This window comes from Trachypithecus francoisi, unplaced genomic scaffold, assembly GCF_009764315.1.
Source record: "Trachypithecus francoisi isolate TF-2019V2 unplaced genomic scaffold, Tfra_2.0 Lachesis_group16, whole genome shotgun sequence".
NCBI classification, from domain to species: Eukaryota; Metazoa; Chordata; class Mammalia; order Primates; family Cercopithecidae; genus Trachypithecus; species Trachypithecus francoisi.
The window spans coordinates 86,423,035-86,439,537 of record NW_022681461.1 but is presented as its reverse complement, the minus strand read 5'-3'; the positions used below and the strand labels follow the sequence as shown (position 1 = coordinate 86,439,537).

Here is a 16,503-nt window from a genome sequence, read left to right as displayed (position 1 = left end):
TCATCTAGTTCATCCGCCACTTGAAGTAGTAATCTCTTCTAGTTTTCTTGACAAGTGAGAAAATAATAACAGTGGAGGGAGTAGTTGTTGTTTTCATTTGCTGACTGCTGTGTTAGGTGTTTCTATATATCATAACATTTAATCCTTATAGCATCATTGTAGATTAGTTACTGTTATTGCCTTTGCTTTTTAGGTGGAGAAAGATTTAGAGTAAATTACTTGCTTGAGATGTCAGTAAATGTGTTAAACTTCTAATGTGCTTGAAATGTAGTGTGCTTCTGAAAAAAAGTGTGTTGAATGAATGAATATACATATACATGTATAGAGCCTAAGATTACATCATTTTAGAAGCCACTCTATACTGCCAGCTTTTTAAATTGACTTTGTAATCAACTAAATGAATTCCATAAGACTTTTTTTTAATATGAATTATATCTATTGAATCAGATCACACCTATTCTTATACTGGTGCAATTGCTTTTTTTAATTTAAATGCTGGACTGTACAGTTATCATTGTTATATTTGTTATGTGGAATTGTGATCTTTCATCTGTGTTAATCCTTCTAATTTATGTTGTGTGCAAATTTGATAATTATGCGTTCTTTATTTTGAAGTCATTGATGAAAGTGTTGGACAGGAAAGGGCCAGAGCATACTGGTATACTGTCACCATTTCTACACACTCTCCCAAACCATCTCACTAATTACCTAGTATAGAATTTTCCCTAAGATTCACATTAAGATTTACAGCCTGCAGTTTTTTAAATATACTTTCTTTTGTGAAAATTGGGTCAATATTTGCAAGTCTCTAGGAACCTTAACAATTCTTCGCAGTTCTTCATAGAGAAGCAGAAATATTTCTGTGATCACATTTGCAAGGTCTTTTGGTTCTCTCAAGTGTAATTTCCCTGGGCCTGTTGACTTGAAATCATTTGAAGTATCTAGGTTTGTTCTTAATCTTCCTTTGATTTTTTTTCCTCTTAATCATTTTATTTTAGATTTTTGTATTTTGAAGATCATTTTCCTCAATAAAGAAGGAAGGTGGAAAAAATATAGAGTTGAATAGTTTTGCTTTCTCTTTTACATCCATTGACAATATCCACCCTATCATTTTTCACCTTTCAGACACTATTGCATAGCTCAGTTACTTCCTACTCAGCACTCCTGATGATACCATCCCCAGTCAGATATAAACACACCACCCTTACACAGTACTGGGCCACAGACCTTAAGGTTCATAGATTTAACAGTCACATGTTTTTTGTTTTTGTTTTGGCTTTTAGATTATTTATCTCCTGATCATCAAAGATTTCCTTTTTCTGTTTACCCAAAGGAACAGGAGTCATTCTGTGTATTGGAAAATGTGACCATATTTGGTGAAGGTGGAGGGGTACAAAATATTGTGCAAATGAGGGATATTTACTGCCTTTTTGACTGTAGACTGAAGGAGGCAAGGACTTTGACATTTTCCCCAATGCCTATCTGTATTTCCAGTGCCTGTCACATAGTACATGCTCAATAGATATTGATTGAACTAATTAAAATTGTCCTTATTTACTGTCAAACTATAACAACCTAGAAGCAGATATTCTTGCTGAATGAGAACATCAAGAAGACAGGAAGGGAGCTGAAGATATCTCTGTCAAGTCATCCTCTGTGTCTGTCATGTGTCCCACATGTGTGGTCCTAAATGCCACTGTCTCACAGTTGGCCTCTTACCAGGACCTAAGCCCTATGGAGACAGCAACTTGCAGAGCCCCATTTAAGGGGTGGGCAAGATGGAATCACTCCGCTTAAAGAAAGTCTTCCCCATTCATGCTTTTGGAGCAGGAAGAAATGGGACTACCATTCACTAGCCTAATCTTACTGCTAAAATTAGACTGAGTGCTCCATCTCCAAACCTATAGGGCCATGGTGTGGTGTCACACAGGCCAAAAGTTGTTCTTCCCAAGGTCTGGGCAGTGGAAGCAGTATAAACACTGATCAATGAACTCATCTGAATTTTAAAAGGATGAAGAAAATTGTTCCTCTCCCCTGGAGGAACTTTACAAATGACCTTGACAAGTAAACCTCTCAAAACCTATAGAACCAATTTTTTTTTTTTACAACCCTTTTTTATTCCCTTTTCTATGTCCTCCTTTTCCTCCTCCTCCTTCTTCTATTTATTTTCTCACTTTCCTTTGCTCTCTCTTTTTTTTTTCTTCCAACTTGTATTTTAGGTTCAGGGAGTGTGTGTGCAGGATTATTACATGGGTAAATTGTGTGTTGCTGGGGTTTGATGTACAAATGATTTCACCAGGTAGTGAGCATAGTACTTGAACATTCACATTTTAATAATTCATGGGAAAGCTGCAAATGTCTATGATATTAGACAGTTGTAATAGTAAAACTATAATCTTCCTCATAAGATTATTGTAAGGATTAAGATATTATATGAAAAAAGCTTGCATGCAAGGTTGATACTTGGAAGTGGAGAATATAACAAGTAAGTTAGGCTACCCAGGCATTCAGCATAGGCACTGTGAATGGAAAAATCAACACACAACATGTTTTTTCTTATACTCTCACTCAACAACAACAGTCACCAACACAGAAGACTTCTGTTACCAAATGTGTGTGAGTTGCTCCCCATATTTCAAGCAAGCAATCAGTTCAGCAGACCCTAGCTTAGGTATCTTCCAGTTGAATTCAATCCTGATGCTATATACCTAGAGATAGCCTCGGAAACCACAGTTTGAGAGCCAAGTGCCACAAGACCACGCCCTTCCCTCCCACCAGTCACATGTCTAGGCCCTTGGAACTTCTGACCAACCAGCTTCAAGTTGGAGTTCCCACAACTCCCTTTTTGGGCTCGATTAATTTGCTGGAATGGCTCACAGAACTCAGGGAGACAATTTACCAGTTCTTTATAAAGGATATTACAAGGGATACAGCTGAAGAGATGCATAAGGTGAGCTATGAGGAAATGGGTGCAGAGCTTCCATGCCCTCCTTGGAGACACCACCCTTCAGGAACCTGCATGTGATCAGCTCTCTGGAAGCTCTCCAAATTCTGTCCTCTTGGGCCTCTTATGGAGACTTCATTGGATAGGCATGATGGAAGCATGGACAACCATGTCAAAATGTGATTGGAAAAAACAGGTATGGTCTAATAGTAACAGACTGAGTGGAGAAACCCCAACAAGGCCTGGCTGTTCAGATTCTTATTGGCCTCTCCATGTATCATGTCTTCCTCCAGGGTATGGGGCAGGACCCCTTCTGGAATGAGGATCTTATGACCCAGAATCGGTTTGGAGTCCTGCCGTTGGAAGGTTTGGAGGGCAGGAGGGCAGAGAGAGGTTCTGTTTCCTGAGGTCTGCTTTGGACACTGAAAGTGCCCCAGCATTGTAACAAAAGTCTAACAAGGGCCATGGGAGTTATGGTCAAGGAACTGTGGACAAAGACCAATGTATATATATTATATATATGTAATATTTATATGATCATAATATCACAGACACCATCAGTTAATAGTTTCTAATGCATTAGATTCAGAACGTTTCTGAAATATATCCTTTGTGTTATTGGTTTTGTATTTTTGATATTTGGTAAGCAGAGTGAGGTGAGTTACTCTTAACTACCCTATGGGGTAGATGTTATTTATCTTCAAGATACAAGTAATTCTCAGTTTATGGCCTGCAATCATTGGGCCACCTGTTAATATTAGGTAGCTTTCTGTAGATTCTTTGATATTTTCTATGTAGACAATCAAGTAATCTGTGAAGACAATTTTATTTTTTTCTAGTCTTTGCCCCGCCCACCCTCTCTCCCTTCTTTTCTTCCTTCCTTCCTTCCTTTTTTAATCTTACTGCCCTGGCTAGGGCCTCCAGTATAAAGTTGAGTAAGAGTGGTGAGATCAGACATCCTTACCTTCTTCCCAGTAATAGAGAATGGTCTTTCACCACTTAAGTATGATGTTAAATGTAGGGGTTTTGTAGATTCCTGCTATCAGGTTGAGGAAGTTAACTTCTATTTTTTAGTTTGCTGAGAGTTTTTATAATGAATAAATGTTCAGTTTTGTCAAATGATTGTCTTTAAATCTGCCATCTTGCTATTTTTGTCTATTTGTCCATCTGTTTTCCCTCTTTCTTTTGGTTTAATTAAATATTTTTTATGATTCCATCTTTTTTATTTTGCTGGCTTATTATACATCTTGGTTTTTTATTTTTTATTTTTTTAGTGGTTGCTTTATGGTTCAGAGTATATGTCTTTAACATCACAGTCTCTCTTCAAGTAATGTTATATAATTCACTTCACATATAAGAACCTAACAGTATACTTCCAGGTCCTCTCTTAGGGTCTTTTTACTATGGTTGCTATACATTTTACTTCTGCATATGTTATCAACCCCATTTGTTTTCATTATTTTTGCTTTAAATTGTGTTATTTTTGAAAGAGATTGTAAAAATAAAAAATATTTATATTTACATATATGTCTGTATGTGCCATTTTCAATGCTCTTCATTCGTTTGTGTAGAACCCGGTTTCTGTCAGGTATCCCTTTTCTATCAACTTAAAGTACTTTTTTAAACATTTCTTCTAGCACACCTTTCTGCTGGTGATGGATTCTATCAGCTTTTTTATGTTTAAAAATATCTTTGTTTTGCCTTATTTAAAAAAAAACTTTCTCTGGGGATAGAATTTTAGGTTGCATTTTCTGTCATTTTCAAATACTTCCAACATGTCCACTGTCTTCTGGCTTGGATTGTTTCTCACAAGAAGTCTTCTGTCATTCTTATCTTTGTTTCTTGGTACTTCATGTGTCTTTTTTCTTCCTGTTTTTAAGATTTTTTTCTTTATTTATTTTAAGTAATTTTACTGTAATATACATTACTATAGCTTTCTTCATTTTTCTTGTCCTTTGAACTTCTTGGATCTATGGTTTTATCATTTTTCTCAAATTTAGAAAATCTTTGGCCATTAAGTTTTTCAAATTATTTTTCTCTCATGGAGTCCAGTTACATGTATTTTATATTGTTTTCATTTGGCCCATGACTTGTTGATCTTGGTTAATTTATTTTCAACTTATTTTTCTCTGTGTGTTTCATTTTGGATAGTTTCTACTACTATTTCCTTAGGTTTACTAATCTTTTCTTCTGCAGTGTCTTATCTGCTATTAATCCCATCTAGTGCATTTTTTAATTTCAGATACTCTTTTAATTCTATTAATTTAATATTTTAAAATATCCTTTATGTCTTTTCTTCTAATGTGCTTATATTTTCTTCTACCTTCTTAAATACATGGAACACATAATAATAACTGTTCTTAATATCCTCATTTATTAATTCCATTATTCCTATCATATCTGGGTCTATTTCTGTTGATTGGTTTTTCTCATTGCAAATCATATTATTCTGCTTTTTTGCATGCATGGCAATTATCTTTTGGATACCAGACATTGTGAAATTTGCTTTATTGGGTACTGAATGTTTTTAAATTTCTTTACATATTTTTTAGCTTTATTCTGAAACACAGTTTAGTTGGGAACAGTTTGATCCTTTTGAGTCTTTCTTTTTTCTGATGGAGTCTCGCTCTGTTGCCCAAGCTAGAGTGCAGTTAAACAATCTCGGCTCACTGCAAGCTCCGCCTCCTGGATTCATGCCATTCTCCTGCCTTATCCTCCCGAGTAGCTGGGACTACAGGCACCCACCACCACGCCCAGCTAATTTTTTGTATTTTTAGTAGAGACAGGGTTTCACCATGTTAGCCAGGATGGTCTCGATCTCCTGACCTCGTGATCCGCCTGCCTCGGCCTCCCAAAGTGCTGGGATTACAGGCATGAGCCACCGTGTCTGGCCTTGAGTCCTTCTTTTAACCTTTCTTGCTTAGGACCAGAACAGCCTTTGGTTCAGGGCTAATTTTTTCCTACAAAGAGCAATACTTTGGAATATTCTACCTGATACCCAGTGTATTCCAAGGTTTTTCCACTCTGACTTATGGTCACATGAACCATTTCTAGCCTTGTGTGATTTCCGGGAATTATTCTACTTGTTCTTTTTCTGACCACGGGTACTTCCCTCACATGCATGTGTGGAGGAGTCCTTTGCTGAAGACTCAAAAGGAAAACCCTGCAGATCTCTAGGATTCTCTCTCAGCATATTCCTCTCCTCTCAGTGCAACTAGCCCTTCACCATGCAGCCCTCTCCTCTCTGGTATTCTCTGATCCATGAATTCTGATAACCTTGGCATCTACAAATTCTCAACTCTGTTTCGTTAGTGTTAATTTTTCTTAAAACATCACAACAGATTAGTAGTGGGCAATAAATTTAAAAGTGGTTTATTTTCAAACATGAACCTCTGGCTTCCTTTCTCAAACTTTTATTACTGTTATAACACTGCCTAAAAGAGCTTTCATGCTGGATCTGATGGCATCAATTAAATTTTTCTTATAAATGAAAGTGGTTTGATAGTGATTTTAAATTTATGTTTGGTAAATACATGTTCAATATGGTCTGATTTTTTTTTTTTTTTTGAGAAGGAGTCTCACTCTGTTGCCCAGGCTGGAGTGCAGTAGCACGTCACAGCTCACTGCAACCTCTACCTCCCGGGTTCAAGTGATCTGCCTCTGCCTCACAAGTAGCTGGGATTACAGGCACCTGCCACCACGCCCAGCTAATTTTTTTGTACTTTTAGTAGAGACGGAGTTTCACCATGTTGGCCAGGCTGGTCTCAAACTTCTGACCTCAGGTGATGTGCCCCCCTCAGCCTCCCAAAGTGCTGGGATTATAGGCGTGAGCCACTGCGCCTGGCCGGTCTAATTGTTTTAAGCTTAATTGTTATTGTTTAGTTCTTAGATGATGTAAAAATTTTAAGAGTATCAAAAGAAGTTTTTGCTGCATCATTCTTTACCAAATTTTAAGAATTGTGCAGAGCAAGGAATATAAAAATGCCCTAGAAATTTTTTTAGTGCTCTACTCTTATAATCTATGTTTTCTATGCATATATGAGGGCATTTTTATATTTCTGTCCTTTCCAATTATTTCTAGGTTGATTTTTTTGGGATGTATAAAGTACCAAAAATGTGTTTAATGTAGCTGGTCACATCTGCTAACATTTTAATTATTTGATTTTTAAATTTTGAATAAAAATAATGTATGATATTTGGTGTTGATATTTATATTCTGTATAAAATTCGGCTATAATGTTATCACATATTCCTATGGTTCCTATCAAATGAAAAAATTCCCATGATTCTGTTCCCAATTCTTTTTGAATGATACTCTGAAAGGTAACAATTGCCTTAGTAAAAATTAAAACATATATATTAAAAGTTCAGTCTCATTTTTTATTTACTCTCTAGTCTGTGGTTTCAGTGTTACTTTTTTAAAATTCAGATTTTTAGTTTTCAATACTTTACACTATCATTGACAAACATGTACAATTTTTCATATACAATAAGAATATCTTATGAACACTGTTCTTTTTATTTTTAATATTATTTTATATTCTTATTCTTTATATTTTCCATTTCCAGAGTGTTTGCAACATAGACAAAATACATACTCTTTTTCAGTAAAATAAAATAACCTGATTAGTGGGGGTTTTTTGTTTATTTTATGATTTCCATAATTTTGTATGCAGTATTCTTAATAATTTCCTACTTGTATTTGTTTGGAAAATTAATTACCACTACTAAATCACAATCTTCTCTGGCTCGTATGTTTAAGTTTGGGTAGGTGAGTGGGGATTTTTGTGGTAATGGGAAATAATCCTTTAGTGATGAAAAATGTAATACCTCCCCCTTCTCTTTTGTATAGTATCAAAGGTGTAGAATCTGGGACAAGTTGCATGAAGAGCATATCAATGCAGGACGTACAGTTCAGGTAAGGCTATTATATTTTTTCTGCTAAGTCAGTATGAAAAAGACAATCTTTAGACAATTTTGCTAAAATATTACCTTTGCAGCTGAACCCTTTTATATACGTTTGTTACTGTTTCCTTAAGGATACATTTTTAGCAGACATTGCTGAATCACATGCCATACATATTTTTAAAGTTTTGTTTTATTACCAAATTTTCCTCCAGAAATGATACACAGACTTACACTCTCACAAGCAATGCATTTTGGAAAATCCTTTAACGTTGGTATTACCCATTTCTTAAATTTTTGCTAATTGATAGATTAAAATTGTGCCACTTTGTTGTTTTAATCTGGATTTGTAAATACTTTGAAGGGTGAACTTTTTTTCACACTGCCTGGACAGTAATTTTTTTCTTGTTAATTGCGTGTTAGTATATTTGTATATATTATGTTATGTTGATGTCTTTTGTGAGAGCTCCTTATAATTTGAAAGATACTGATCTAATGTCTATAATTAGTATTGCAAATATTCTTTGCGAGTTATTTGCTTTTTAAAAAATAATATATGTACATGGTTTTAAAAGCCAAATACAGATAGATGGCTTATAATATCCTATATTCTCCACCTACAAGTCCTCCTACTTGGAAGAAACCATTGTTAATCCTTTTGGCCTTTCTTCCTGCAATTTATCTCTTTATTACTAAATAACATGTGTAGACTGATACTTCTTGATTAATCAGGTTTAGATTTTTTTTTTTCTTATGGTAGGTGAAGCTCTAGCTTCCCACCTTGCTCTCCTACTTCCCTTCCCCTGTATAATTACATATATTACAATTTTTGGTTAAATTAATATAATATAAACTCATTATATGGATTATGGAGATATTGTTTTCTGGTAAGTCAAATAGTGAAATACAGTACCACCTTTTACTTTTTAAAAAGTTAATAATTGCCTCATTTTTTAGTTGCCTGGCTTTCTGTGTGTCTGCGGTTACTTTTCTCTAAATGCTCCACATCTATGTCTCATGCTATCAGTATTACTTCTTTTTCTTTCCTTTTTTTTTTTTTTTTTTTTGCGACAGAGTCTCACTCTGTTGCCCAGGCTGGAGTGCAATAGCGCAATCTCGGCTCACTGCAACCTGTGCCTCCTGGGTTCAAGCAATTCTCCTGCCTCAGCCTCCCGAGTATCTGGGACTACAGGCGCCCACCACGCCTGGCTAACTTTCGTATTTTTAGTTGAGATAGGGTCTCACCATATTGGCCAGTCTGGCCTCAAACTTTTGACCTTGTGATCTGCCTGCCTTGGCCTCCCATAGTGCTGGGATTACAGGCATGAGCTACCGCACCTGGCCAATAATATTTCTTATATGCTCAAATATATCAGTTCCATTCTTTATTTTAAAGATTTTCTTCTGAACTCTTCCTGCCCCCACTTCCTATGTGGACTTTCAAGGCTTGTTGTGCAGCTCCTGTTCTGGGACTTTCCTTGGCTGCTTTTGTGTGTTTACATCTCTATTTTCCTAGGTATTATGCCCTCCTCATTTTTGGTTTATTCTGTTGTTTTATTGGAGTAGTCTTGCAGTAGCCCTCTAATTAAGGGTACCTTGGAGATAAATATAAGTAATTGTATTTCTTAAAAAAATGCGTTTGTTTTCTCATGATATGTGATTGCTAATTTCACTAGATATAGAATTCTAGTTGGAATTCTCTTTCAATATTCAAGCCTTTTTTTTGTTGTTTATACTTTAAAAAGCTAGTATGATATCATTTCCCAGTTTTTTGTTTTTTTTGTTTTGTTTTTTGTTTTTTGAGATGGAGTCTCGCTCTGTCGCCCAGGCTAGAGTGCAGTAACACAATCTCTGCTCATTGCAATCTCCACCTCCTGGGTTCAAGCGATTCTCCTGCCTCAGCCTCCTGAGTAGCTGGGACTACAGGTGCATGCCACCACACCAAGCTAATTTTTGTATTTTTAGTAGAAACCCCAACGGGGTTTCACCATGTTGGCCAGAATGGTCTCAATCTCTTGACCTTGTGATCCGCCCACCTCAGCCTCCCAAAGTGCTGGGATTACAAGCATGACCTACTGTGCCCAGCTGATTTCCCAGTGTTTGTATAGGTCCTGGTTTTGTTTGTTTTGTTTTTTCCCTCTTTGGGAGCTTTTGTGATTACTTCATCCCTGGTATTCTGAAATTTGATGATGATGTCATTGTGTTGGACTGTTTCTTTCTAAAAATTCATGTTCTTTAGTTCTGGGTAATTTTCTTAGATTTTTCTTTGGTCATTTATTCTTCTGTGTCTTCTCATTTTGCTGTTGTTGTTTTTTTTCTTTAATTCTAAAGGTCAGCAAACTGATTCAGAGGCTATGTCTGGCCTCTGTCCATCCCATTTGCTTACACATTTCTTTGGCTGCTTTCACACTGTAACAGCAGAGTTAAGTAGTTGCAACAGAGACTGTATGGACTACGAAGCCTAAGCCATTTACCCTCTGGTTCGTTGCAGAAAAAATTTGGCAGTCCCTGTTCTGTTGGGTGTTGGAACTCTTGGGTTCTTGTCTGATTTTCACTCTATTTTCTGAAAGATTTCCTCAGCTTTCTGTGTAACTTTTTCCTTTGAATTCTTTTTTTCTGCTATTATGATATTTAGTCTACAAGAGCTTTTTCTTGTTCTCTTTTCTTGATAGCATTTTGTCTATGGGTGTAATAGGTTTTTTTGTTTGCTTGTTTTTCTGAGATATTAAAAACTAGATTGCTTGTCTTCTGGTGGACTTCACTTAAGGGTGCTTGGGCAAACTGGCATTTTCCTTAGGGATACCTCCAAATATCAGTATCTGGAGGTAGTTCTTATTTAGTTTTCTGAAGAAGAATTCTCATTTTCCCCCTACGGCAGGTAGATGCTTATCTTACAAAGTTATAGAGGCAGATTAGATAAAGACTTTTGGGCTTTCTTCAGTACAGGCTTTTTAGCCCTGTGCTTGGTGTTTCTGAATCTAGAGTCAGTTGCTCCAAAGAATACATCTGTGGTCCTCTTGAATTCAGAAAGGTTATTATAGCTGCAGTATGGTGATTAAATTGTAAAAGGAAATGAATTCAAGAGATCATTAGGAAGGGTTACAGAGGTCCAAGAAATAGATGTTAGTAGCTTAGAGATAGTGGAGATGAAGGAAAACAGATTGATTCGAGATTTAGATGGAAATTTGACTTATCTCTCTATAGCTGTATTTAATGCTTGCTAACTAGATTATAGTCTTAACAAGTAGAGACTATGTCTCCACTATTTGTATATTCTGCAGCACCTGGTGCCCAGCAAGATTTGGTGTCTATTGAATGGTACTGAGCATGTTAATGATTTAATGAGATTATTATGACTTAGATTTCTTACCATCTTCACTGTTTAATCTATCATTTAAAAATCACATGATTTGGTTGAGACATTGGCTATGGTCAAAGTATTTGTTTACTGACTTTTAAAATTTGCATGTATATTTACCATATTGACCTCCATCTGGCATAAAAGATTTATGGGTGCCATTGGAGTAGTAAGATTGAAGCTATTGTTCGATACAGGTATTTGGTGAGTTTTATTCATATCTGCTCTGAATTTTGTGTATAGATTTCTACTTTGCTAGTTAGTGTAAAAGTTACTTTGGGACAAATAATCTCATCAACAATTATCACAGATTTTCTAGATTTATCATCATTAGATTTACATAGTAAGAGCTATATTGTCACATTCATTATGGTGTCTTGATAAGAAGTTCTCAATTTAAAAATAGTTTAAATTATCAATCTTTTATGGTTCCTACTTTGGTGGCTTGTTCAAGAAATCCTCTCTTGGAGGATTCAAGAAGATATTTCTTTATATATTTAATTGAGTGTTTTAAATATTTTGCTTTTAACATTCAAGTCTTTAATCCATCTGGAATTGGTGGTATGAGATAGACATCAATAAAATTTTGTTTTATTCCATCTTGAAAAATCACTTGTATGTCACTATTACTTGATTTCTGTGGTGCTACTTCTGAGGCATATTATAATTCCAGAGTTGCATGTAATTCCATATGTCTCTGATCTTTATTTTCTATTCCATTTGTCAGTCTATTCTGTACCAAATTCCACATACTATCTTAATTATGACAGTTTTAAGATAAAGCTTGATATCTGATTGTACAATCCTTCCACAGTATGCTTCCTTTTCAGGAGTGTTTTGGCTATACTTGGCTCATTATTCCTCCACATGAAATTCAGAATCAGCTTTTCAAAGTCCATACACAATCTTGTTGGGAAGTTGGGAGTTGCATTGGTAGAGGAAACTGACATATTTACAATATCTAGTTTTCCTACCTGTGAATATGGGATGTTCTTGCATTTGTATTTATCTTCTTTAATATTTTGGAATCTTTATAGTTTTTTGCATACAGGTTGTGGTAGACTGTATTTTCTGAAGATACCCACAAAAATATCTCCCATTCCACATGGCCTTTTACATTATGACCTTGCTACTCCCCCACCAGTAGGTGGAGTCTAATTCCCCTTCTCTTGAATCTGGACCGAAGTAAAGCTGCTTATTTGTTGACTTGCTAGTTTAATTTAGAACACATTGTAATTGCATTATTTTCCCCATTTTTGTCACTTGTCATACAAAAGTACAAAAGGAATATTTTACAAAGCTGTGTCTTCCTCGGCTCTCCTTCCCAAATACTTAATATTTAGTAACAACACTAATTGATAATAGAGGATTCTGAAAAGTATATCACAGTTTCTTCCTTGAAGGAACTTACCTAGACAGGAATTCACAAAACTTAAGTATTTAAACAATAGTTTAAAACCTTAGTAAAAGTTAATGTAAGTCAGATATGATTAATTGACAATTGCGTTATAGAGACCAATAAATGATATAGTACCTGCTATCTGGATGCTAGATAAGGGGTATTATCCTCATTTTTCAGATACTAGAAAGCTGAAGAGATTTAGTGTTTGTCTAAGAAGTAGTAGGAAACCAGTTTATCTGGCATACTGTCAATGCTCTTAGTTGGCACTTAATAAGAATCTTTAATGAGAACCCATTCTAGTGTTATATTCTAGTATTTTTATTTTAATCTGGAAACATTTTGAATAATAATTCAGGTGGATAGGGACTCGAGTGCTACACTTAATACCTATATAAGATGCACATTAGGCCGGGCGCGGTGGCTCAAGCCTGTAATCCCAGCACTTTGGGAGGCCGAGACGGGCGGATCATGAGGTCAGGAGATCGAGACCATCCTGGCTAACACGGTGAAACCCCGTCTCTACTAAAAAATACAAAAAACTAGCCGGGCGAGGTGGCGGGCGCCTGTAGTCCCAGCTACTCGGGAGGCTGAGGCAGGAGAATGGCGTAAACCCGGGAGGCGGAGCTTGCAGTGAGCTGAGATCCGGCCACTGTACTCCAGCCTGGGCGACAGAGCGAGACTCCGTCTCAAAAAAAAAAAAAAAAGATGCACATTAGATATTTATTAAATAAATGGACGGAGACCTTTTTCTCTATTGATTTTTACTCTTTTTGGTGGTTTAGTTGATGCTTGTTAAGCTATATATATTCTTTTTGGTGACTTTTGATGTTGAAGTAAGTGTGAAGTCATTATATTAGTATCAGTGCCTTAAGTATAATAGTTAGGTAATGAAAGTATAGTCCAGATTTATTTTAATTAAATAACTATGACTCTGGAGCCCTTGGCAATAAATTATATGCTGTCTAGAATGTGTTTACTCTAAGTTATTTAAATGTTTACCAGTGGACTTCTGCTCTGTGTTTGTAAAGAAATCAGATTAATTATTATGATACCAAATGTTTTCTGGGGTACACAATTTGTTCTCAAAATTACATGTTGTAAAAACACATTAAGAATCCTTAAATCAATATTTTAAAAAGGCAAATATATGCATAGCCACTCTTAATCATTAAGTACATATTTAGCCATTTTTCAGAATTTTCAATTAACTTAAAATAATTACTTTTTACAGTTATCCATATAGATAAGTATATATTTGAGTATATTTTTTAATCTTTAGACAGAAGTTTTGGGACATTTCTGAAAGAAGGAAAAAAGCCATAAGTAGTTATAACATTTAGTTATAAAACCAAAGAGAACAAAAGAGAGAAGTTGTTTTTAATTTGTTGAAAGTGTAGTAGCCATAGTTAACAGTTTACTATTTGTGCACTGCAAAGCTTGTTAAGTTGATGTATGTTCTTTTTAAAAAACTTACATCAGTGATTATAGACCCCTTGATTAACTGCTGGATATTTCTGAAAATTTTCAGAATTTGGTACAATATCTGCTTTTCTGACCTGATTATTAGAAAAGCAGAAGCATTTGAACATTTACTGTGTTCTAGATACTCTTCTAGACACTGGGCATACAACTGTGGCGGTGGCAAGTGGAGAGAACAGAGAGAGATTTTAAAAAAATAAACAAATATGTAATATGTTAGATGATTATAAATGCCATGAAGAAAAGTAAAGCAAGTTAAAGGGAACAAAGAATCACAGAAGGTGTTGAGTGTTCTTTTAAATAAATGGTGTTTGTGGAAGGCTTCTGATGACATTTGGGCAGAGATCTAAAGGAAGTGAAGGCATAAACGATGGGGAATAGAATTGCCAGGCAGAGGGATGACTCTGAGGTGAGAAGATGTGGCATAGTCAAGGAATAGTAAGGAGGTCAGTGTGGCTAGTGTGAGCAAGGAGAGTACAGGAGATGAAGTCAAAGAGATCAAGAGGGTCAGATCATGGAGAGCCTTGCAGGATATGGTATCTCAGAGTTAGTAGACAGCTTTTGGAAGTTTCTGAGGTTCTTCCACTCTGCATAAATATTTTGAAATTCGTTTATGTTGTAATGTGTGTCAGTGTTTAATTCCTTTTTATTATTGAATAGTATTCTATTGTATGGCTATACCACTATACCACTGTTTGGCTATTACTAATAAAGCTGCTATGAACATTTGGGTACAAGTATTTCTGTGGACAAAGGATTTCATTTACTGTGGGTAAATACTTAGGAGTAGAATGGCTAGAACATATAATAGTTATTTTTTAGGAAACTGCCAAGTTGTTTTCCAAAATGATTGTATCGTTTTATATTCCCACCAGTTCCTCCATTGTCCTTGCAAACAGTTAATATAGTCAGCCTTTTAAATTTTAACCATTCTAATTAAGTCTGTAATGGTATCTCATGATTTTAACCTTCATTTGCTTAATGATTAATGATGTTTCTGTTTTCTTTTGAATTTTGATAAGTTAAAAACAACTTCTGTCTTTTGTTCTCTTTGGTTTTATAACTAAATGTTATACTACTTATGGCTTTTTTCCTTCTTTCGTGAATGTTTTATTCCATTTTATCTCCTTGCCTTGCTAGCTAATACCTCTGTTATTTTAGTGGTTCCTTTAGAGTCTTTAGTGTACATCTTATCACAGTTTATTTGCAAGTAGTATTATTCTATTTCACATATGTTTAAGAAACTTAACAATACACCTCTATTTCTCCTTTATCAGCCTATATGATGTTATTCTCATATATTTAGCTTTTATACATCATATACTTCATAACATTTAAATAAGCATTTTTAAAAAGTGATTTAGATATTAAAGAAAACAATCTTATATATGTACTGGTGTCGTTTCCATTTTTAGTGTGCTTAATGCCTTTATGTAGATCTATATTTCCATCTGGTATGGTTTTCCGTTTGCTGGAAAGATTTCCTTTAACATTTTTGTTAAAGGGAGTGTGATTCTGCTGTGACGAATACTTTGAGTTTTTGTACATCTGAAAAGTTTTTATTTCACCATTGTTTTTAAAAGAAATTTTGCTCTATATACATTGACTTTTTTCTTTCAGTACTTTAAAGATGTTCTGCTGTCTTCTCACTTGCATTGTTTCTGATGAGAAATCTGCTTCTTATCATTGTTCCTTTGTATGTAATGTGTCTCATTTCTCTCACTGCTTTTATGATTTTCCTTTAATCACTGGTTTTGGGCACTTTGATTATGATAGGCTTTGGTGGCATTTTCTTCGTGTCTTGTGCTTTGACTTTATCGAGCTTCTTGGACCTCTGGATTTATTGTTTGCATCAAATGTGGAAATTTTTTGGCCATTATTCATATATTTTTCTGTCCCCTCCCTTCTCTTCTCCTTCAAGGGCTCCAATTACACATATATTAGGTTGCTTGAAGTTATCTGACAGCTCACTGATGCTCTTTTAATTCTGTTTGATTTTTTTATCTATGTGTTTTATTTTGGATAGTGTCTATTGCCATACCTTTATGTTTATTAGTCTTAGCAGCGTCAGTGTCTAGTCTGACATTAATACATTCAATGTTTTCTTCATCTCACTCACATATTGTAGTTTTCTTCTCCAGAATTTTGATTTGAGTCTTTTTTATATCTTCTATGTCTCTAATTAACTTTTTGAACACATGAAATACAATTGCAATAGCTATTTTAATATCTTTTTCTACTAATGCTAATATCTATGGCAATTCTATGTCAATTTCAATTCAGTGATTATTTTCCTCATTATGGGTGATGCTTCCTTGTTTCTTTGTGTCTAGTGATCTTCGATTGGGTCTCTTTTACTTTGGTAGGTGCTGGATATTTTTATGTTTTTATAAATCTTATGTTTATATAAAACAG

The 16,503-nt window shown here is 35.1% G+C and overlaps 1 protein-coding gene across 1 annotated transcript in view; it reads left to right on the top strand.

Annotated features, from left to right (window-relative positions):
- Positions 1-16,503, top strand: part of STX17 (syntaxin 17) — an 83,524-nt gene that overhangs the window by 14,263 nt on the left and 52,758 nt on the right. Inside the window, exon 3 of the mRNA XM_033237982.1 lies at positions 7,797-7,862. Within this exon, the coding sequence (XP_033093873.1) occupies positions 7,797-7,862 (66 nt within the window). The remainder of the gene's footprint in view (positions 1-7,796; positions 7,863-16,503) is intronic.